Source organism: Lutjanus erythropterus, chromosome 5 (assembly GCF_056507025.1).
Source record: "Lutjanus erythropterus isolate fLutEry1 chromosome 5, fLutEry1.hap2, whole genome shotgun sequence".
NCBI classification, from domain to species: Eukaryota; Metazoa; Chordata; class Actinopteri; order Lutjaniformes; family Lutjanidae; genus Lutjanus; species Lutjanus erythropterus.
In genome coordinates, this window is record NC_139321.1 from 25164560 (window position 1) to 25188300 (window position 23741).

At 37.6% G+C, this 23741-nt stretch overlaps 3 protein-coding genes across 4 annotated transcripts in view; 2 read left to right on the top strand and 1 right to left on the bottom strand.

Moving 5' to 3' along the window:
• Window positions 1-229: 229 nt before the first annotated feature.
• Window positions 230-11262, top strand: zdhhc15b (zDHHC palmitoyltransferase 15b). The gene is made up of 11 exons (XM_084719362.1): window positions 230-369; window positions 795-821; window positions 917-1011; window positions 1465-1585; window positions 1911-1980; window positions 2752-2784; window positions 2877-2997; window positions 3188-3320; window positions 3496-3622; window positions 6810-6928; window positions 8474-11262. The coding sequence occupies exons 1-11, from the start codon at window positions 252-254 to the stop codon at window positions 8518-8520; spliced, it is 1011 nt and encodes a 336-aa protein (XP_084575488.1). The 5' UTR covers window positions 230-251; the 3' UTR covers window positions 8521-11262.
• Window positions 11263-11319: 57 nt separating this feature from the next.
• uprt (uracil phosphoribosyltransferase (FUR1) homolog (S. cerevisiae)) lies at window positions 11320-18361 on the bottom strand. 2 transcript variants are annotated; one of them, XM_084719364.1, is made up of 8 exons: window positions 18209-18361; window positions 17745-17987; window positions 15942-15984; window positions 15787-15856; window positions 15508-15570; window positions 13740-13901; window positions 12967-13065; window positions 11320-11577 (listed from the first exon to the last, which is right to left on the bottom strand). In XM_084719364.1, exons 2-8 carry the CDS (start codon window positions 17984-17986, stop codon window positions 11471-11473), a joined length of 786 nt encoding a protein of 261 aa, XP_084575490.1. In that variant the 5' UTR covers window position 17987; window positions 18209-18361; the 3' UTR covers window positions 11320-11470. The 2 variants fall into 2 exon arrangements, with proteins under 2 accessions (XP_084575490.1, XP_084575489.1); XM_084719363.1 differs by having other exon boundaries at window positions 17745-18355.
• A 416-nt stretch (window positions 18362-18777) lies between these two features.
• abcb7 (ATP-binding cassette, sub-family B (MDR/TAP), member 7) overlaps window positions 18778-23741 on the top strand; it is a 35556-nt gene continuing 30592 nt past the window's right edge. The window contains exons 1-3 of the mRNA XM_084719365.1: window positions 18778-18954; window positions 22213-22296; window positions 22381-22458. Coding sequence (XP_084575491.1) covers window positions 18805-18954; window positions 22213-22296; window positions 22381-22458 — 312 coding nt within the window. The 5' untranslated portion in view covers window positions 18778-18804. The remainder of the gene's footprint in view (window positions 18955-22212; window positions 22297-22380; window positions 22459-23741) is intronic.

The following is a 23741-nucleotide window of genomic DNA, read 5'->3' on the forward strand; positions in this document are numbered from 1 at the left end:
TGGTTTGCTCTACTGTGCCGCAGCTTTGTTTCTCTGTAATTCAGCCTTTTATTGTTAAAACTTAAGTACACATATTACATGAATAGTTCTATTGCTATAACAGTGCAACAAAGACAGATCATTTTTAGATAAGCAACAGTCAGGATGCTGGTCTGGCTCCTGGAGTGCGGTGAATCGCTCGCCGATGTCACTGATGGATAAATCCCAGGAATGGTAGTCGAGCGCAGATAAGAACAGAGGTTAGATGGAATATGGCTCTCTCCAGAGGTTTGAGATGCTGTCAAAGGGTTTTCTCTTGGATACCTGTTCTTATAATAACCTCCGTGGTGTTGTGGTCGTACTACGCCTACGTCTTTGAGCTATGTCTCTGTAAGTACGAGGACCTGTCTTGGTTTGTTGTGATTTTGACCGTTTCAAGTGTAGACATCGCAGATTGCCGCACAGCAGTGTTGACAAAAATAACGTTACGGACGAAGCAGGAGCTAGCAAACTAGGCGGAAGTGGTTTAGGGTGTGCGCTTTTCTTTGGTTAACCTAACATTTAGCGTTTTGAAAAAGTGACACGTAATTTCATTTCTTACCGGCACAAACATTGAGAGGCTAACTCTGTATTCATACAAAGCCTGGCTGTTGTTGTGCCTCTTAGCGACAACCTGTCAATCAGGCTAGTGGTGTTGTTAGCCGGTAAATGTTGTTCCTCTTTTGAATAATCAAATTAGCGCATGTTGAAACAGTTAACTGTTGCTCGTCTCTGGTATCTGGTGTTTTTATTATGTTATATTCTTGTTTTTACAGTTACACTCACCAACACATTGGAAAAAGGTGAATTACCCATTCAGTTTTGTGCTACAAGCTTAATACATTATGCTTATTGTATGGTTTTTTCAATAATGTTAACTGTTGTTTTGTGCTTGCAGTGGCCTATCTACTGGTATTTCATGTTTGCTTTGTGATGTTCTCCTGGACCTACTGGAAGTCCATATTTACTCCTCCTGCATCGCCATGCAAAAAGGTATCCTGACATGTTAAATATCACTGAACATAATGTTATTGGTTTATTTTAGGGGTGCAACAATCGTTGTTGATTAATCTTCCCGTTATTTTCCTGCTTAATAGTTTTGTCTGTATAACAGTAAGAAAAATTCTCATCACAGTTTCATAAACCTTAAGTTCATATTGCTTCCTTTGTCCAGCCAACAGTCCAAAACCCAAATACTCATCTTTTATCATAACTGACAAAGAAAAGCAGCAAATCCTTACATTTATGAAGCTGGAAACAGCAAATGTTTGACTGAAATTATTAACTAGTTATCAAAATAGACAGCAACTCATTTTCATTTTATTGACTAATCATTGCAGTTCTAGTATCATAACTGTTCAAAATGGCAGACTGAACACAATGTTATTGATTTATTGCACCATTCAATAAGTCTGTCATCTAAAACAAATCTTGATGTTGCTCTAGTTTCAGCTTTCATACTCAGACAAGCAAAGATATGAGATGGAGGAGAGGCCAGATGCTCAGAAACAAATCCTGGTTGAGATTGCAAAGAAACTGCCCATCTTTACTCGAGCTCAATCTGGAGGTAAGTTGTCCTGTTAATTCATTTATATTTTTCACCTTTAAGGATCACTATCACTTATTTGGCAAAATAAAACCACAGGGGTAACAAGATGGGTACATTAGCCACAATCTGTGATCCTGCACATAATCTGTGTGTGTTGAAAGCAAGTAGGCTAGGGCAATTAGCTCTGCGTGTGCTCCTGAGCATCCCTGTCCAGAGTAATCAGCCAATGTATCTCTTTCATTAGTGCTGATTGCTAAGACTCAGTTCTAGGCTGCAGGAAGTAAGCGAAGGGTAAGCTCAGCTCAAATGTCGTTCATTCAGCTGGCCATCCTCTTGTCTCCAGCTATCAGGTTCTGCGACCGCTGCCAGGTACTGAAGCCTGACCGCTGTCACCACTGCTCGGTTTGTGAAACGTAAGTCACTCTTTCCTCCTCAATCCATTCATCTAGAGAGATTACCCCAGGCAAGGGGATATTTGTTGGCCATAATGTTGTGATAATTAGAAGGTGTTGCTTTATTGGCACACCATCTCTCAGAAAGAATATCCTAATGATCAATCAGAGCAGAGGTTTACCGAAAGGAATCAGCAGACCACTGTCACGATGTGAAGAAAGTTGTATTAAAGTTAGAAAAGGGTATTTTTCAGCCCATTTTCTTATGTATTGGTGTCTAAGAGACTAATGAGGGACAACAATTTTTAAAATCCATCCACCAAAAGTGCTTGTTTTGCCATTGATAGGCTCAGACTGTTATTCTAACTACTCTGTCTAAGGATCCCTACAGATATAGACCTTTATTAGCGAGTAAAAACCATTTTGTTCAGTCGGAAACAGCAGTTTAATTGCTCTCTCCAAAGCCACCAGAGTCTGTTTTCAGAAATGACCACAACTATATCAAGTGTCACTATATTCCTAAATAACTACCACAACATTAATTTATTTATTACAAAATGCAAGGAAATGTATTACTTATTGTGTTCAGACTGTTTATGACAAAATATGGGTGTTTTTACACAATGAAGTGAAAATGAGTTACATTTTTCCGAGTTATTACATAATGTGGCTGCCGCAAACTCACTCAAATTGTTGTCCCGATTAGTCATGAAGGCACAAAAACATCAAATAGCTGCTATACCGTCAACATGATTTGTAGAAACAAATATATATTTTGTTTTTCTTTTAAAGATGTGTCTTGAAGATGGACCATCACTGTCCTTGGTAAGTAGCAGGGTAACTTAAACTGTGTTTTTCTTTTTGGAGTAATTTATGCATTAAGTTTGTTCTGACACAGAAATTTTATTTTCTTTCAGGGTGAACAACTGTGTTGGCTTTTCCAACTACAAGTTTTTCCTTCTTTTCCTCTCCTACTCCATGCTGTATTGTATATTCATTGCAGCAACAGTCTTTCAGTATTTCCTCAAATTCTGGGTGGTGAGTGTTATAAATTATCGCTTACACTGAACATCTGATAATGGAGTCATATGACAAGTGTGACTTGAACATAGTCAGCACCATTGCAATTCCATAACAATAGAGAACTGAGGCCTCTGTCATGAGTTATACCTTTTTAAAGCCCACATTTTTTCTCAAGTTTCTAAGTTCTCCTGTTTCTCTCTCCCAGGGGGACTTGCCAAATGGGCCCGCAAAGTTCCATGTCCTCTTCCTCATGTTTGTGGCGCTCATGTTCTTCGTCAGTCTCATGTTCCTCTTTGGCTACCACTGTTGGTTGGTGGCCAAAAACAGATCAACCTTAGGTGAGGGTTTACATATTTATCAGAAACCCCCTTCGTTCTGCTCATTAAGCTGCTCTCTCAGCACCTAAATGACTAATGAATTATTTGCTGGGGGAAACTCCTGTGTTGTGAATGTAGATGTGAAGAATTGAAGCATGAAACATATTCTTACCCATGGTTGTTTTTCCTTTTGTAGAGGCTTTCTCGGCTCCTGTTTTTGTCAGTGGACCAGACAGAAATGGCTTTAATGTCGGTATACGCAGAAACCTGCAGCAGGTATTTGGAGAGGATCGGAGATTGTGGTTCATCCCTGTCTTCACAAGGTGAGCGAGACACACAGTCAGCTGATTCTCCTTCTCTTGCTCACTTTTCAGTGATGCTACTCATTTTGCATCATTTAAGATTCTGTTTTATAAAAGAAATTTGGTTTGCAGTAGACAATTAAACTACAGAATCAGCAAACAACAATACCAGACCAACATAAATACCCATAGTAATTTAAATTTTATAGACATTTATGTAAATGTGCCAGTTGAGCCATCTTAACTATTTTGAGCTGTAGTCCTAGAGTTTGGTAGCATTCGGATTTTAAAGATTCTGATTCTGATGCTTATCAAATTTGATTCTCAATTCCGATATACTGAGTGTCCACCTGCATTCTTCACAGCAGAGTTGTTTGAAATGCTAATTAATTATGAATGTTACCAGCTGAAACACTGAGCGAAAATTAGCTAGATAACCTTAACAACTAGGGGTGTGTATCTCACCGGCTGAGACTGATTCGATACGTATCTCGATACACGTTCAACAATTCGATATATCTTAAAATTTTGATGAACAATTCGCTGTAATACGATTCAGCTCTGTCATGATACAATTCAATATGATGCAATTCAAGACAATGCGATGTGTGAATCTTTACATTTTGATTCAACTAATGCTACATTTAGGGTGCTATAAGTTGCAAAAGAAATCCTGAGAGTTTTACTATATATAGTAACAGGAGAACCTGTGAACAAACTTTAAAACTGTTTAAAATATTAGTATTTTTGCATTAAGATGATCTGCTGCTCTGTTCCATATGAAGAGTGCTGTGGTTTTGATTAGTGTGGAGGAACAGTGAAGTGTTACCTGCGCCCACAGTGACATGACGTCTCTGTGGGTCAGACTTGTGTCTGTACTCTGCTGTCCCAAACCCAAACTTATTCTACACTTGTGCGCTCTGAAAGTTTGGTGGTGCGACGCTGTAAAATGTCACCTCTGTCACTGTATTCAGTGTGGTCTGTTTTTTTAGGAAATGACCACGAGACACAGGAGAGGGAGGGGGGGCGCTTGTTTTGTGTGAGCGCGGCAGCAGGCGTCCAGTGAGAGCGGTGCAGGGTGAGGCAGGAGGAGAGAGAAAATGGAGGAAACTTACAGTGGCAGCTCACTGATGCCAAAAATGAAACGTGCATGTCCTAATAAGATGTATTGATACGCTAGTGATGCATCGATTTGTTTCCAGTTCATGTTCAGCTTTTTACCGATACAGGCCGTCTAAACTGATGCACTCGCATCTTACACATTAAAGTCTGATGCATCCGATGCATGAGTGAATCATTACACCCCCATTAACAACGGTGGACTCTTTTCTGGTTTCTTGAATATTTTGGGGTTTTCTTTGGCTACTTTACTGGATACTTAAAATCCTTATAGGAATTGTGAATCAGTTAAATCAGTTATCTGTTAAAATCAAAGTTATAATTTATTTTTGAATCAATTTGTATTGTAATCGGTTCTCAATGCCCAACCTTAGTCCCTGGGCAGGTGTAATGACACCATAATTCATAAGAACATATAAAATACTTTAAGACAAGAACAACATAAAACAAAACACACTCAGGTCATTTGATCAGGTCAGTATGGTAACACACTTGATTGTCTCATTTAAAATCAGTTTTAAATGAACAATATGTGTCACAGTCTCTGATGAGTGTTGGCAGACTGTTCCATGTGTGAGCTGCTCTCACTGAAAAGCTGATTGTACAACGGCAGTCATCCTCATAGGTTATTATAGAGTCTACTCTTACTATGCAGGATTTCTCAGGCAGTAACAATGGTGTTGGGTGTCTGGCTTCCTGTCGAGCACGTTGAGAGCCTGGTGGTGCACTGACTGTACAGGTTTGACTAACTGGTCACAAGGTTTCTGCACAACACTCAAACTGTATGACAAATATGACATGATCATTGCATTGGAAGTGAAATCTGACTCCTGCTGCTCTGTGCTGCGACTTTGCAGCACACCGGTAACACAGGCTACGGTGGTGAGCTCACTGCAACATAAGCATCAGGTGTGAGATTATGAAATCCAGTGTAAATTTTGCCAATGAAAATTGCTGTGTTCAGACGTCAGCCATCTCAAAGCACTAGTAAATTTAGGTAGCTCAAAAAGTGCATGCCTCATCTTCACCAGCAGTATGTCAGGTGGAATGAAAAGATGAGACAGACGACTTGTCTGTGGACACTTATATTCTGCTGATATTCAAACTAAAAGAAACACTGAGTGTCGTTCCCATCGAGGACAGAACACACCGTGGATTAAATGATGACTGGAAAAACAATAAATTCGATAAGACACCTGAAAACACACCATCCCACACTGTCTGCCAAGGTTATAATTCAATCACGTGTGGTAATTCCCGTTTAATACTAAATAATACTAAATGTAATGTTAGAGTAGCTCTGTTGATTCAGCCCATGTTGTGTTGCTACCTGAACATACTGTTAAATTTAACAGAGTTGAGATCACAGTAAACACCTACTCCTTTAAAAGATATTTTATGATTCCTTATGATGCATGAACAGACACATTCAGTTGGCAAACATGTAACATAACAAAACTTTTATTGATATTAAAGGATGTGTCTGTAATACATTCTCAGCCTAGATCCAGTTAGTTAGTTCAAGTTATGCTTGCTTTATATTGGAATTTTTACAGCCAGCAGAAACATCCTTCAGCAGAATTGATTAACAGTATCATGAAACTGTCTGAGAAAATTATGATGGCAACACTGACTGAAATAAGACTACAATAAAAACTGATTTGCTCTAACTAAATCTTGACTAAATAAAACTGGACTTTCACTACAATTTTCAGTAAGCGACTAAGACTAAAATGAAATTAAATATTCTTATCAAAATTAAACCTCTTACCTCTTACTGAAGAATATACAAACTGTTTCCTTTATGTTTAAGCAACAACGGGAGTTTTAAGGAGTGTGAAGCACTGTGTGAGCTCACATGCAGCTTGCTGTTTGTATAATAAGTCATATAACAGAAATCCAGGGTTATGGATAGTAGTTCATAGGATGGACAATATGAAGTTGATTGTCTGCAGAGTACAGATTTTTTTTTTTTTTTTTTACATGTAGCAGCTTTGGTAAAATGAGGAATAAGGGATGGGATCAGTGTATGTGATGAGGTAATGGTCATGGTTTCTTAACTAGCTTCTTCTTTTCTGTGATTAATCAGCCAAGGGAACGGCCACTACTTCCCCTTGAAGGATCGGAGTTCTGAATCCCACAACCCCTTATTAGCTAATGAGGACATGTGGGAGGAGTCAGATGACGGCTCTGAGGAAGGAAGCCTGGGTGAGTAACTTTAATTTTGTCATATGCATATTTATTTCCATAAATTATCTATAGTTTGATGCAGTATGAACTGCTTTTCAGCATATTAAAACTGAATCCATAACTTTCTCCACTGAGTGTAAATAACTTTTTATTAAAATGTAAAAATTAGACTGTATTTCCAGTGTCAACCAGGAAAGATGTCACTCTATAACCTAGATCAATTTTTTCTGAATAGCAGAGTCTGAAGGGTTTCTTACTCAATAAATGTGCTTTTTAGTGTTTCACTGCAATAAATATAGTATTCAATCAATGAAAGATATGGATTTTCAACTTTGGATTTCATTGGTACAAGCAGTATGTACCAATCAATATGTGCTTTAAAGTTGTTTTTCAGTTGTTTTTGTTTTACCTCTCAGCCCCTCTATAGACACTTTGGTTATATTTGCAAGCAAAAGTGTTTTCCATTAACCAAAATGTGAGTGAGATTTGAAAGCTTTCTTAAGAAGAGTTGATTGTGCAATTGTGGCTTTTGGAAGAGTTTATAATTTAGTACAATATGGCAGTATTTTTAAATCTGCTTTCAATAAAATTAAAACCAACATTAGTAAGGTGACTTTCAAGCAGTTAAAAATGAAAAGATGTAAATCTTAACAAGTCTCTTGAGCTGCCTAATGTCCCACTATAATTAAAACCCACTGATGTATCTGCCACATTTAGAAAAATAGTGCTGATGAAGCAACCTCACATCACAGACATTGTTGACACAGATACAAACAAAATGACTGCTTTTCCAAATATGACCTTATCATGCAGTCAATTACTGTTTTTATTTTCCACAATTTTCATCTCTCAAATTACTTCACGCTTTAACTTGTTGTGAGGCTGTATAATTAAATGGAAAATGCAATAATATCTTAACTTTTATTTCTTTCATCATAAGGTTGTTTTTCAGTTCACACTATCTTTCAGTTAAACATAAACTATCTAGACTTCCTACATTTCATTATTTGATGTTTTTTCTGTTGAGAATTCTTTTCAAATATTTTGTGTATGTATTGAGATTAATTCTGATCTGACTTTGTAATCCTTCATTTGTGCCCTACTTGTTAGCAAAACATTTCTGAAGCCTTGGTAACATTAAAATATGAAACCAAGATTCCAAAGTTTGAAAACTTGCAAAGAAGCTGTTTGCTGATTTTATGAAGTGTTTCAAAGTCCATGTAGTAATATCTTCTGTACGGTCATGTTTTACACAGTAGAGCACCTTCCTTGATCCTTGCTTATGAATGAATGAGAATTTGGATCGGCGCCTTTCATACCCAATCGCCACAGAAGTGTGATTGGCATAGTGAAAAAAGTCAAATGTGCACCAAACAATTTGTTTGTTTGTGTTCAAATTCAGTGATCTGTAGGCACTGATCTCCTTCTGCACAATAGTTTGTTGTGTTTGGAGTCCAACTGTGATATTCTGCTACCACCTGGTGGTCATTCAGCAACATAATGTCCACTACTGCATGACCTGAGTTCAGTTAAAACAAACACTTTTTCTCTTTTTCATTCCAGTTGAGGACCAAGACCCCTCTGTCACCATAGAGATGGAGGAAGAGTAATTTAATATAAGGACGATTTACACTGGTACAGAGGATGTATGTTGATATCGTATGCACTGTGTACCACGAGGCAAATGCTCTCCAAATCGTGAGGATGTTCAGACACAAAAACTGAAGGGGGCCAAACGTGTGGATTGAAACCCGCATTTGGATTGTCATTGCCACTTTTACCTAATGATGTATAGAGGAACTGGTCAACCAGTAGCATCACCTCTCCTCTCCTCTCCTCTCATGGACAACAGTATCTGTTTGATTTGGAAAAACCTGTCAAATGTTACCTCGCACACAAAAAGCTCTTTACTATTATGGGTGGTATATTTCCCTCTGGTGGTTGTCAAGGCACTGTGGGGCCGCTGTTGGATTATAAATAACTGTTAATTGGGAAGCTTCTGTCTGGCACTGTACTGTACTGTTTTATATGCCTCTGTGTCAGTGTTGGGCCGTGAGTTTACAGTGGTGCACCTTCGAGCTCACACCCATAAAGCTCCAGAGGGTCTCTTGTAGTGATTCAGTTGTCCAGTTGACCAGTTTGGGTCTTGCAGCATATTAACATAGGGTTTTACTTATTTTTTTTTTCAATGAACATAAGCATATTAGAATACCTGACTTAACGTTCGCCTTATTAACATATTTATTCTTGTGTTTTGGGAGTCCCGTTTCTCCTAAGAATGTATCCAGCACCCTGCTTGAGAGGAGACTGTGCCAACATTTTGGGCACCTTCTTTACAAAAGACACTCTCATATATGCTACATGTCAGCATTTATAATAATGACTTAAAATGCCATTACTAATGTCTGACCAGACTAGCATACATTTGTAGCTTTGCTTGACAGTTACAGCTCATTATGTTTGAAAGTTAATGCTGAAATCTCAACTAGAGTATTATGACAAATTTAATATAATCCTTTTATTTTTTTTTAGTGGAGTCATATCCTGAATATACTATATATCATGACTGAAAGGTCCAGTGTGTAAGATTTATTGGGATATATTGGTAAAATATAGAAAAAAATATTCAGAAGAATGTTTCAATTAGTGAATACTACCTGAAAATAAGAAATGATGCATTTTTTGTTACTTCAGAATGAGCTGTTTGTATCTACAGAGGGTGTAGTCGCTCATAACAGACAAGACAAACACTGGCTCTTGAAAGGGCCTTTTGCATCTTTCATTTCATGGCCACTGAAGTTTCTCCTCCACACCTGGAATCGGAGTGTGAGGTGAGCACTATTAAGTTGGTTGCAGTCTACGACCTCACCACTAGATGCCACTAAATCCTACACATTGGTCTTTAAATAGGAAAATCTGGCACTTTTCATATGGATTTATAATCAGTGTTGATGGTAAATGTAGTCAGTTCAAACAATAAATTCCTGTGTGTGCTATAGAAAAAGAGTTTTCCTGCTCATGGAGCCTTCATGTACCAGGATAGATTGCAGTCAAGCGTGTGACTTCCACACCCATGTTTCTCTGGAATTTATTGCTTCACTTGACTACATTTACCATCAGCACTGACTAAACATCTACATGGAAAGTGCTAGTTTTTTTTTGTTTCTTTTAAATGATGTAAGTTTTGTTGCTAATTCAAAGAAATGCAGTGATCATGTTGATTTTTTTTAAGTCTGGGATGAGCACAGGAGACATACTGTGATGGGCAATTAAAAAAAATCACAATTTTGTTTTCTACCATATTAGCCATCCCTAGTGCGATTACACTTATGTGTGGACGCAAAGTGATAGGAAAATGAATTGAAATCAGCATTCATCACAGGCACAAAATCATACATAGGAGAAGACATAGTTTCTTCTATGTCTGTTTTCACTTTTGATCTTTTTAAACATGCAGATTACTGTACGTGTAAATAACAGCTGATCCTCATCCACTGGTTGGTAGAGGCTCAGTGATCCTCCGCAATATAATGTTCTAAATTTTTTCTACTTGTGTTTATGTATTTTGACATTTTTAATACCAATGACAGATTCTCCTCATTGAGATCGTTTGGTTTATGGACTTGTGTATTTAGCCAGTGTACTTGATTGAAAACCATTTCTGTGACTTGAGTACACCCATTTATCCAGTACAAGTACAAAGTTGGGCCTTTATCAAACCTTGATGCTGTTGGATCTTGACACTTAAACTTCATCAGATCTGTTTTTCTACTATGTTGGGTAAGCCAAATCAAATGCTGCTCATGTCTGAGAAATACATAACATAACATTTATAACTCATCTATTGATTCAAACCATGTCATTTTTATCTGAGGTATGATTCAGTGTTTGAAAGCATGTATAAAACATTAGGAAAGATGTGGATGTTGAATGTTTCATGTAGTCTTGTGTCTATTTATTGTTATAATGTTCAGCTATTTTTCCTGTGTATTGAGTTTACTGATTCATAACTGCTGCAGGCGGTGTCTGTATATTTTGCTCCATTAAGTGACACTTAAAATAACTATTGAAGCAAAGTGCTTTTATCAAATAGTAGGATATTTATAACATGAAAAGATGACAAATTATACCCAGTTTTGCAGACAGGAGTTCAATATTGCTTGAGCACATACAGTATGGTCCTTTTTGAATCGTCTTTGGAGTATGTGATTGTGGCGCTTCCCTTTTTCAACACCTCTGAACCATCAAAAGTACTGATACCGTTTCATCTGCTGTTCTGTCTATTAACAAATATAAAGTCTTTATTTTCCATCAGGTGTTGTAACATGCAAAATAAAATGATTCAAGTTGAACTCTTTGTGTTGTTCATTGTTCTTTCTTTAGCATGATACACAGCAAAAACATGATAAATCAGATTAATAACTTTTGTAGCAGTTTAGGAACTTTGGAGATACAGTAGCAGTATTTGGCACAACAAGATGAACATGAGATACATTTAAATAAACAGGACAAAATATACTCAAAGCAATTTGCAGGTCATGTTCCTCAGGTTGTCAGGTTTCAGTCAGTGCCAAAGTACCTTTGTCCGAAATGTGTCGGAGCCACGGGGTGAACCTCTGTGGTCAAGATGGTGATATCTGGGAACTCCTGGATTATAGATCTGGCTCCTAGGAGAAAAGCAAAAGGTATTACACTTTGGATGAAGTGTTTAAATGTATCTGAAAATATACAGCATTACTGCTAGGAATTTGTGAAAATAGTGAACAAAAGGGATGCAAAAGCAAATTGAAAAACTTAACAGGCTAAACCAAACTTATTCCAGTCCAGTTCCATACATTTCTAAAAACACTGGGAAACACATCATAAAGAACCAAGCTAGCTGCCAAAAAATATCTGATCCTAAGCCACCGCTGGCATAAATCATCCACCTGCCATTCACCCAAAAGTATTATTTTTTTTCGAATTTAGTCAGCCTCTATTGGCTATATTATCTTTTCAATTAAGTGTGAGCAAGGGTCCATATATGCAGTAATGTTACATAACAGTAGTTATAGAGACAGAGGAAACAGTATGCTGTGCCTTGTGTGTTAATGCACACATGGCATCCCTTGTAATAGGGAGATGCTTCACCCTATTTCCCTACTGCTATTGATCAGAATGTTCATTTTTATAACTTGGCTCGCCGATCAGTGGATTAGCCGCGGTGCCTGCCAAAGTAACTGTGGTTTGCACATCACTAACGCACACACAAACACACATGTGCACTGACGGGTGTGTACAGTAATGTGTGTCTCCCAAAGCTATAATGTAGGTATAAATACAGAGTTTGCCAAGTTTAAGACTTTCAGCAGATGCAAAAATTCAAAACCAAGGATGTTCCAAAGATATTTTCAAAGACAGTTTTGCAGATTGAAGGCAAACATAATAGACTAAATTCAATTCATATTTATTTAGTATAAGTGAAAATAACTGTACAGTAATCGACAGTGTGATAATTCCTCCAGCATGTTCACATGCTTATTAGTTTGTCTTGAGGTTGGTATGACAGGAATGTCTGTAGAGTTATTAAAATCAAAAGGTTTCATCTTCTTTGGAGCATTCAACAGCTTAAAAATTTTTGTGGTAGCATGCCCTTCAGACTTCAATATTTCTTGTGTTAACTAAAGTGTAAATTCTGTTCAATGACAACACTGGAGGAAAGGTCAAGGGGTTAAAAAAACATTAGAAATTCTTCACTGGGAAACCATGAATATCCACATTAAATGTCATGCCAATCTGACTGGCATGATCATAATTTCTAATACTATGTTTAAAGCATTGAAAGGGGGATTCACGCAGGATAACCCTGATTAATTTGCTGCTTTGCTCACTCACTTCAAATCATTGTTGTTTGAACTGCTGAGCAGATCAGCAGTGCCACTGAACAGCGTTGTGGTTACCAGCAATATATTGTATGAAGACAATGACACAGGAGCAGAGAGGAGATTGCAGACTAACTGTGTAATCTGGTGGGTAAACAAAAGTAAATGGGTGATGCTGCAGTAGTGGTGGCATACCGTGAGGCGTGGAGAAGAGGCTGAGGAGGATAATATGTCTGGGCTGGACTCCATGCTCTATCAACACCCTCACCGCCTCAATCACAGTGTTCCCTGTACCTGCAGATACAAAAAACAAACAAACAAAAACACTCACAATCCAGTGTTTACAATGTTAATTTGTTTTGTTTGCTAGTTAATTTAAAACTTGCTGAGAATAATAATATATTTTTTCATTAAAAATGTTTTAATTAAACTTTTAGCACCAGAAAAAGATGAGCTGAGCTGTGTGCTGATTGATCTGCCTGCAAGTCTGGGCACTTGGCAGGCTTTAATTTCTGACCCCGTTAGCATGCATCAGTTTAACCATATGTTCTGTCATCCTGACATAATAAAACATTGCTTCAACCTTGCTTGGTCACCATCATATTTTTTCAAAAACTGAGCGCAGAAAAATGTTGCTTTGTGACACTGGAAAACCTGGGCTATTAAGACACTATTTTTGTTGGCCTTCATTATGCTATTCAGCAGCTTGGTGGCCATCTCCCAGGCAGTGTATAATTTCCCCCATGAGAACTATAATTATCAGAACAGTGTGAATGGGCTGGTATGATGTGGAAATGCAGACGTGGTGGTGAAGGTCAACTGAAGGGAGATTTCTCACAATGAATGAATACATGAAACTGTTTTTACATTTGCACAGAAATAGACATCTCTTGACATTTATGTGCTACAAGGGGCAGTAAACTGGAGTCATCAGAAAGATAAACCGCGCTCAGCCTTCTGTTACTTACTGAGGATGGGGTACATGAGCAGCACTTTTCTTCTGTACACATCTGGAGGGAACTTGGCATAATAGACTTTGGCTTTCTGTGTCTCCTCGTCACTCTGGATGAGGATCTTGCCAATCCGGATGGAGCGGCAGCAGTCCCGGAGACCCTGCTCCATGGCCTCACCTGCGGGGAGACGTACACAACTGGGATCTAAATGTTGCCTATTTAAAGAAATTTGTTTTTTGAAGTCAGTGATGTCTATGGGATGAGTGTTTGACTATGAATTTATTTTGAAATGAGACACAGAGATAAAACAGTATTCAGAATTACATCCTATCTTAATAGAGACTCAATTTTATCAATTTAAATTATCAAGAGCACTGAGCACTTTAATAAGAATAAATTATAAGAATACTTCATTAAAAATTCTCAATAACTAATACTGGGAGGTTTGCAGATTCTGCCTTTTGATTCAATAACTGAGAGCTTATTTCAATCAATTTTCAATTTAATATGGAATTGTGACACACCTAATTGATATAGCCTGAAATGCAACATTTTATCGTGATAAATTTTTCAGCTACATCACCCAGCCCTAGTTTTTACGCACCACGTGTTATGGATAGTAATCACTAGAAGGCCTTTGATTATCACAGGACTTATGCAGTTTTTTTCCCCTATTGCTTTTGTGACACACTGACTACTGTAACGGAATATATTGATATTAATAGTTTTTAAAAAACTTCAAATAGTAAAACTGTTATGTTAAAATTGTTTACCTCATGTCTTTAAATGTGATTGTCAAGTACACAGAATGAACAATACTCATGACAATAAAAACAGTAAAAACAGTTAAATACACCTTTGAAACATTTATAAATTTGGTGCCTATGCATGAAGTGCTGTCAATAAAAATATCATTAAAAAACAATGCTGTGTCAATTTTCCCCTGACCTAAGATGTTAATGACTGCCTTCCCACATTGAAAATAAATTGATTCACGCTGTTTTTTTTCTGCAGGTAGGAGGGACAGATATGCCAGTTTTGTATGTTGTGATAAGGGAGGCTGCTATTAACAGAAGACTGATGTTTGTGCGACTTTGTGTGTGAAGTGCAATAATATCAGACAGTGAGTTATGCAGGGGAAGACAACTATTAGCTGGAGAGGAGCAAAAGTGAGAATGATTGAGGATAATTCTGATGCCATAGTGTACTTTATACTAAAAGAGCTTAAATATTCTCCTCACTCTGTCCCCAATAAAAGCAGTTTGTTTACAGTTTATGTTTATGAATCATTCCAACATTTCAGTGAAAGCTGTTGTGTCTTTGAGATATACAACAGCACTGCATGCTGACATGTTGATTAATATCAATCCACGAGGACATGCATCAAAATGCTGCTGTTACAGGTTATATTTAAGATGTAGATACACTATATTCCAACAGCCCAACATTTCAGATTTTATGCCCTAGCATTACGGTCATAACAGGACTACAATAAATGTGTTAAGTTTTGCATTTGACAGTCTTATTAAATCTGAAGGAGAAAGAACAAGTGCGAGTCACTGCTGCTGTACAATCAGCACAATCAGTTTCACAGAGAGAGAAGAACTGACTGCTCAGAGAAAGTGTATGATCCAGAGCACACAACTGGCTGACCCGATGAATATGTGCAGAACAGAATGTACAGTTGGCACAAATCACATATGCACAGAAGACATTATACATGCACTTCCAAAGGAAAGACTTTAATTTGGTAGGTGAGCTACACCCAGCAGGTTTAACTTACCACTTCTCATTATGCTGACTCCACAGTTGCCTCTTTCGAATTTGACACCTTCATACTTATATCCTGAGGGGAAAAAATGAAGTAAGAACATTAAGATGCTCTGAACGAGCGCAGTCAGTCATGAAGAGGTGAAACACTGGATGGGATCCCTGCACTTATTTTTGCATTTAAGGTATAATAACTAATACCTCTATCTAACCTGGTTCCATGTCGGAGCTTAAAGTCCAACCTTTAAACCTAAAATTAGCTACTGGAGGAAGAGGAGAAAGAGATCCTCACCTGTTGGCGTCGTCACAGTGCACTCTGAGTACGGGAGCTGATTCAAACCCTCTTCAACTACTAGTCTGATCTGTTGTAGGAGCAAGAAAGAGCTTACAGCTTGTAGCTTACAAACACACTCAGGAACAGTATTTAGTATTAAGTCATGATCTTACCAGTCGATCAGCACAAAACACAAAGTCTCCTCTGCTGGTTGTCCTAAAAATATGAATTAGCAAACATTTTATTAGATAGTTCAGAATCTGCTTTTCACTAGAGATGCACCAAACCAACTTTTTCTCTCCCATTATGATAAATGTATGGTATTAGTTGATATAAGGCATTGATCCTACAATCTTTACCTCACTGTGAGGAACTGATCAGAATCATTCCTCTATGTGTAAGGTAAAATGAGGATTTAACTACACAAAACTAAGATGGCTCTGATTCTTGTGTAGAATTTTAACTGCATCATTCTAGAAGATTTATAAAATAGTGTTTTTTAAATGATATATTATGACAGTGACTAAGAAATAATGTTTACCCTCTTAAATCTAGTTTTCCTTTGCTTTCCCCTTAAAGAACCTTAAAGTCTGAAAAATCATTTAATTTGACACTGTCTTGAGAGTATCACATATACTATACTGTATTTATTAGCTTTTTCAGAGCTTCATTAATGTTATATTACATTTATACTGTGTGAATTATTCAAACTACATTATTCCATTAAATTGGAATATTTATATAAATATATAAATAGAAATATTTGCCTTTTAATGGGTTAAATACGCACAGCCTGTCAGAGTGCGTAACCTGACAACTCAGATCAGAGTCTGCACAAGTCCCTGACTGACCTCACCTGAGGGCGTGTTGGTTTTATCTGTGTGGAAAGTTGCTTCCGTCTCTGTTTTACCTGATGAAGGTTTGAAGACTGAGATGTTGTGTCATTAAATGAAGTTTATTGCAAGTAAAGGAGAGTATGCAGGAGTTCTCTCTTCTCCAGTCCAAAATTCAGCCTGACATATAGTATTTGGTCTTGTCGTAAACTTTGAAATGTCAACTAGTAATTGAAATAAACATGTATGGGTTTGAAGGATGTTTGGCTGCACAGGATGAATTTGCACTGACCAGCCTACTGCCAAGACAGTGAGGTTGGGCTGGCCAATATGGCTTAAACATAATATCCCAATATTTTTAGGCTATACCACAACGTATATCTTGATGTACACTTTTTCACTAAAATAACATACCATTAGGGCTGTGTGATATCGGCAAAAATCACAATATTTATGACCACATACCTCAATATCAATATTGTGACAACTAACTATAGGTGCTTTCTAAAAATATTAACTCAATGACATTTCTGATAAAACATTTAATAATAATAATAAATCATCAGTGATGTGGATGTAATGACTAAGTGGATAAAGGCTAATAATAGAACAGCTAGAACAGTCTGTAAGTTCAGAAAATTACATCATCACATAGTAATGCAGCAACAACACTTACACCTAAATTTGAGATGACATATTGTTTCCTATCATAACATCAATATCATATCAATATACAAAAATCAGACATAGATTATTGAAATGTCAGTAGCATTATTGAAATAGGGCCAGGAAACTTATCAGTATACAGTATATTCGATACAGTTTTAAGAGAGGAGACTGTATGGGATTTTAGGTATGATACACCTTGAAAGTCACCTTTTCCCACACTTAAAAGTATACATTGTCTGAACTTCTTTGTACTTTAGTTAAATGAAAAATCAATGCTTCTTTTAGCAATCATATTCATATTACTGATGATCTCTTTCTACCACACACACTCACAGCTTAGATGCAATACTCCATGTGAGCACCAGATGTTCTGTCTTGACTTTGAACTAGAGGTACTGAGCCACACTTGAGACGTACTGACATAGATTTGTTGTGGTGTGTATGTGAAGACAGAAGAGTAATTTTAGGACTCACTTGTCTCTGATTATAGTCTGTAGCTCGCGGATCTGGTCATTCAGAGGGAGCAGTTTGAGCTGAGGTCCCAGCAGGTTATCCTGGCTCACAGGCTGGATGGTGGCATCAGTTGGCTCAGAGTTGCTCAGCACTGCGGGTACACTGCTGCTGCTGCTATTGTTGTTGTTTGCAAACCGTACTTGCTTCATTGGATGCTCCTGGCCACTGTTGACATTGTTCAGCTGCTGATTGTGGCATGGCATCCTGGGGACACGAGATTAAGGGTCTTCACTTGAAACTGCGCTAAAGCCAGATGGCGTTTCCTGACCGAGCGACCCACTTAACGACTGCTGCCCCGCTGCCTCACAAAGAAGACAACGTGCTCTTCCTTTAGCTTCGAGTGTTGTTTTGAACGGAAATTATCCGATTGACGACTGCTAATTTTACCGCATAAAGAATGTTAATTTAAAGCCACAATCACAAACCTTTAAATATTCAACCACGTCGTGTTAAAGTCAAACTAGCGGCTGAAATATCCACACAAATGTGACTCGAGTAAAGCGGCTTGCTGTTAGCTTTGACACTGACAGCGTTGGTGAAGGCCGGATATGACGTCCCCAGCGTGTTGACTAACCGCCTTCATTCCATAGATGTATTATAATAAACTAGATAGGGAATGTAAAGATGGCGCCTATTTAGTATAATGAGAGTTGCTCGCTAGAAAAGTTTTCTAGCTTCCGGGTTTACTTCCTCGTTATACGTCCCACTGAATATGCGCAGTAGTGCTCTCCTTCCCCGCCCGAGAGCCCACTCGGCCCATAGACTTTACATTGTGGAGATGACACAGATTTTTAAAATTGCTTTTTTCGGCCCGAGGAAAGTTTTACAACCATGAGAACCCCATCAGTTTCACACACGTCTCTTTTACAGAGGTGGCTTATGGGGGTAAATGCATTTCAGGCCGGTTGGGAATTTTCACTGCAATACCGCGACTGGCCACTGGGGGAAAATGGTGGCAGTGCTGAGCGGCAAAGCCCTATCTAGGTCTATAACAAGTCTATGTGCTTCCTTCTTCGTCAACATGGCGCCGATGTTGGTACCGCTGAAGTGCGGCTTTCACTTTCAAAGGCGAAAATTAGCGCTTCTCCTTCGACAGACGAGCTCATATCATATTTGGAATAAAAGTCGCAGTGAAAATGGAACGGACCAAAAACGCCACTGTACATATCTGGTGAGTGAGAGGACAGTTGGTGGGAAAGGACATAGTGTTTTTGGTGTGACAGACATGCAAGGACAGAGATGGAAAAGTGGTTCTAACTAACATTAACTTTCTGAGAAGTTAGCTAACTAGATGATTTGATCAGTGTTTCTCCATTACTTACAAGTGTCTTACGGTAGATGTCATGTAAGTATAATGTTTGTCAACTAGCCGTTGAGCGACAGCTAGCTAACCGGCTAACTTAATATTATCTAACGCTAACGTCAGGTTAGTTGATTATTTATTGTTATTTATTTAGGCTACTTGTGTAAACGGTTACAGGAGTGTCTGTGTACGTGTTATAACACAGTTCCTACTGTCCAAAAGTAAGCATTTACCGTGCAAACGCTGTTAACGTTAGCATGTCAGTAGTCTCAGTCACGTGTTATAACTGTTATGTACTGACTGACAACAGTCAGTAAATGTTAGATAAGACTGTCTGTCTGTCCCACCCAGGAGACCTAACGTTAGTGGCGATGTAACTGTCACCACGTGTTAACAGTCTATTATTGATTATTTGCCAATTTTGCTATGCAACAACCAGTCAGCTGCCAGTTTACTGTCCTGATAAAACTAATGCAATCCAGTGCAATAGCCCTGTCATAAAATGCTATATTCATTAAAGTTATAATGCTCTCTTGTTCATTTATTTTAGCTTTAATTTAGTTTATTTAAGGAAGGACAATATAAATTAATAAATACACATGGAAAATACACGTGTGAAAAAAGACAGAAATAGCCAAAAGGGCTTTTTTTTTCTTTAGTCCCCTGGCCCGGGTGGTAAAAGCCCCCCCCCCCAACTCCATCATTAGTTTCAGCTCGGTATACCTCATATAATAATGTCTTGTTTTGTCCACAACCCAAAGGTATTGTCATGAAGGAGTAGAATTTAAGAAGATGGAATCTGAGAATTGTGACTTCCTGTTTTTATAAATTTCTCAAACTGGATAATTGATTACCATAACAGTTGATTAATTTGATAGCTGTTAAGGAAAGTCTATTTACAATTGACATTTTTACAAGAAATAAATATGTAAAATTACTAGCTCATAACAAATTAGATTTTTTCAAATATGAGACTTTTACAGTAGTAGTTGTTTATTTAATGTGCAAGGACATCATAGGCCTGGGCAATATAGCTGAAAAACCTATCACAATAGTGATGTTTCATATCGGTCGATATCGATAATTATTGATTGTGTAAGTTGTGACTGATATGTTGTGTACTCCAAAGGGTGGAAGTTGGCTGAGGGGATAAAATAAGTTTGTTGTATTATATTGCAACAATATTACAGGGAAGACTGTTGGTGCTTTCACAAAATGGGAGATTATTTTACAAATAATCATCAGTAATGTGGGTATAACACCTAAGTGAGTAAAGGCAAATAATAGATCAGCTGGAACAGTCTGGTGAATTCTCAAAATGACATCACTTAACTGTTAAAACCAGGAAAAGACAACACTGATGACATATCACGATACAAGGATATCCAAAATCTATCACGATATCTATTGTCATATCACAATACAATATAATATCATTATATTGCCCAGCCCTAGGACATCATAGATAAGAACATACTGTCCTCTCAAGGAGATAAGGGTATCCAAGTAGGCTAGTTACTATAATTGCATTAGTGACCTATTGAAATCAGCAGGAATTATCAAGGTCATGTTCATTTATCATATGATATTGTATGTTGTGTTTACATGTTTGTTTGTTTTCTGGGGATAAAACAATATATCAAATATGATACTGCAATAAAAAAAATGTCTCAATGCCATATTGGCCTGTGACAATATCTACTATGATATTACATGGTTTATTATTTTATTATATTAAAGGGCTGCTACTGACTGCTGTATCGTCTTTGTTTTGCAGTTGTCAGAATTCAAACATGTATTATTGAATAGAGTTTCCTGGTTGTATATATTTTTGCTTAGGTCATGGCTGGCTACTTTTATTGCATTGAAAAGGAAAGCAGAAGAACTTCAAGTAGAGTATAGAGTAGAGTTTTATACAGACAAAAATGCAGTATCAGATTTATTATTTAATAAAGGGCATTGTATTACTGGTATTTTTTCTTTGTTTTTTTATATCGCAATAAATATGGTATCATGGACCAAACCTTGAGAGTTTGGTACCATTACATTCATATTGTTTACATTGGAACGTCACCAAGGTTTTAGCCAGCATATTGCCAGAATATCAGAATAAACAGCAGGGTTTTCCCTACTATTATAAGACTTGGTTGCAGAATATTATGCTTTTTCACAGCACCTGAGCTGAATAAACAGAAAAAATGAATACTGCGACATGTTTTGCTCCTACCTCTGGTGGCGCTGCTTCTGTCCTCTCACCATCTGCTGTCTGAATTGAAAGTTCATTGCTCTTTGAAAGGGTGTACTTGCATTGTTATGTTATTATTGTTGTCATTATATCAGTGGCATAAAATTGTCTGAAATGACTGGGACAATATTTTGTCTAAAAAAGTAGTTATTTGTACAGGCCTATATCCAATATTGGCTCACTCATATCATCAGTGACGATAAGTATTTTTGTAAGAGTCTCCATATAAATGTAAATGCAAAACAGGGTAAGTGTAAGCTCAGTATGCCTCTTAAACAACCCACAATATATGTTGCATTATAAGGCACTTAGCCTCTATAGGCCGATTAGTATTTTTTTTTTTTGTCTGTCATAAACAATGATTGTCCTTAAACTGGTTCTTTTTTTTTACATGCTCACAAGGTGATGTAAATTAAATTATTTCTGAATCTGAACATCATGTCAAAGGCTCAGAAAGGCTGTGAAGTTGTATTGCTTTCATTGATTTGATGTTGGCTAAAATGAATTCTAATAGTGTTAAATATTCATAGTGAAAACACAACAGCTCAAATATACAATGGCAAAACATATTTGGAAGCATCTCAAACCAGTTGTGAGGCTTATCCTGAAACTTTCTGACCAGATATTTGTTCAGTATGTCCTCAACCCTTGTGTAACCTTTAAACTCTGAGTTTAAACTGTGAGGCTTCTGGTGAAATCCCGTATTGTGTAATCCTTGTTCATTAGTATTGGAATTAAATGTGTTCTTTTCTCTGTGTGTTTTTATTTTTTTTTCTGTTGTTTCTTATTGGGTTTTAGTGTTTCAGAATATTGAAAAAAAACATTAAATGACTTGGCAGAAATTCAAACATGAGTCAAATAAGACGTGTCATGTGTTTCAGCTGAGTTCCCCTCCACATTTACGAACAGCCACATGGAGTACAAGCAGGAACGAAAACAGTCGTCGGATTTTGGAGGCAGCAAAAGTAAGTGTGTTTGAGAAACAACCCCAAATCAGCATCTGTTATCAAAACATACAGAAAAAAACAATGTACACAATGTTTTCTCAGCATTTGCAGGTTACAGACAAAAGAACATGTTGGCACGGACATGCAGGAGGACGGCTGAATGCAGATCCAAAAAATGTGGTGAGTACAATACTTCTTTTTGTCTTCGGCCACTTAAATTGCTCGAAACTTTGTATTGCTATTTTCTAGGGTCAGCTTTGCAAATGCGCACTAAACAAAGAGCAAAATGTGAAGCAAAAATAATGCAGATGGATGGTGGCTGCAAATAATGATTAAGTTCAGCATTGATTCGGCTATTGACATTTTTCACCATTTTCTCGCCCACATAACTAGTAGGGGTGTGTATCTCGCTGATTGAGTCCGAATCGATATGTATCTCGATACATGTTCAACGATACGATATGTCTTATAAATCTTTAAATGGTCAACGATTCGGTTCGACACAATTCAGCTCTGTCACGATACAACACATTACGATGCAATACAAGACAATGCAGTGTGTCAATCTTTATATTTTGATTCAATTAATGCTACATTTGTAGAGTGCTGTTAGTTGCAAAAAAATCCTGTTAGTTTTACTAAATATAGTAACAGGAGAGACAGAGAGAAGGAGACATTACAGTGGTGTTAACATCTTATTATGAGTCTCATGTGTAAATGAGATCCTGTAGCCTAAATGAGAACCTGTGAACAAACTTTAAAAGTTTTTAAAATATTAGTATTTCTGCAGTAAGATGATCTGCTCTGTTCCATATGAAGAGTGCTGTGGTTTTGATTAGTGTGGAGGAACAGTGAAGTGTTACCTGCTCTCACAGTGACATGACGTCTCTGTGGGTCAGACTCGTGGCTCTGTACTCCGCTGTCCAACACGTTTTGCATAAATGATTTGCAGCTGCGTTTCTCATCTTTCTTATAAAACCCAAACTTATTCTACACTTGCACGTTATGACAGTTTGGTGGTGCGACACGGTACACTGTCACTTCTGCCGCTGTTTTCAGCGCCGTCTGTTTTAAGTAAATGAAGAGGAGACACAGGAGAGCGAGGGGGGAGCGCTTGTTTTTTTGATCGCGGCAGCAGGCGTCCAGTGACAGCGGTGCAGGCAGAGACAGCGGGAGAGAGAAGACAGAGGAAAGTTACAGTGGCAGCTCCCTGATGCCAAAAATGAAATGTTTGCACGTCCTAATGAGATTTATCGATACGCTAGTGCTGCATTGATTTGTTTCCAATTCATGTTCAGCTTTTTACCGATGCAGGCCGTCTGAACCGATGCACTCAAATCTTACAAATTAATGTCCGATGCATCGGATGCATGAGTGAATCGTTACACCCCTAATAACTAGTCAATTAATCGAGAAAATAATTGTCAATGAAAATAATAATTAGTTGCAGCCCTGTTCTACAT

Bases quoted from the DNA above. Each gene is read 5' to 3' on its own strand.
- zdhhc15b (XM_084719362.1), top strand. From the start codon at position 252: ATGGCTCTCTCCAGAGGTTTGAGATGCTGTCAAAGGGTTTTCTCTTGG. The intron at 1,586-1,910 runs GTAAGTTGTCCT...TCTTGTCTCCAG, and splicing joins TACTCGAGCTCAATCTGGAG to CTATCAGGTTCTGCGACCGC. The intron at 2,785-2,876 runs GTAAGTAGCAGG...ATTTTCTTTCAG, and splicing joins ATGGACCATCACTGTCCTTG to GGTGAACAACTGTGTTGGCT.
- uprt (XM_084719364.1), bottom strand. From the start codon at position 17,986: ATGCCATGCCACAATCAGCAGCTGAACAATGTCAACAGTGGCCAGGAG. The intron at 13,066-13,739 runs GTAAGTAACAGA...TTGTATCTGCAG, and splicing joins GCTCATGTACCCCATCCTCA to GTACAGGGAACACTGTGATT. The intron at 11,578-12,966 runs GTATGCCACCAC...CTTTTCTCCTAG, and splicing joins CCTCTTCTCCACGCCTCACG to GAGCCAGATCTATAATCCAG.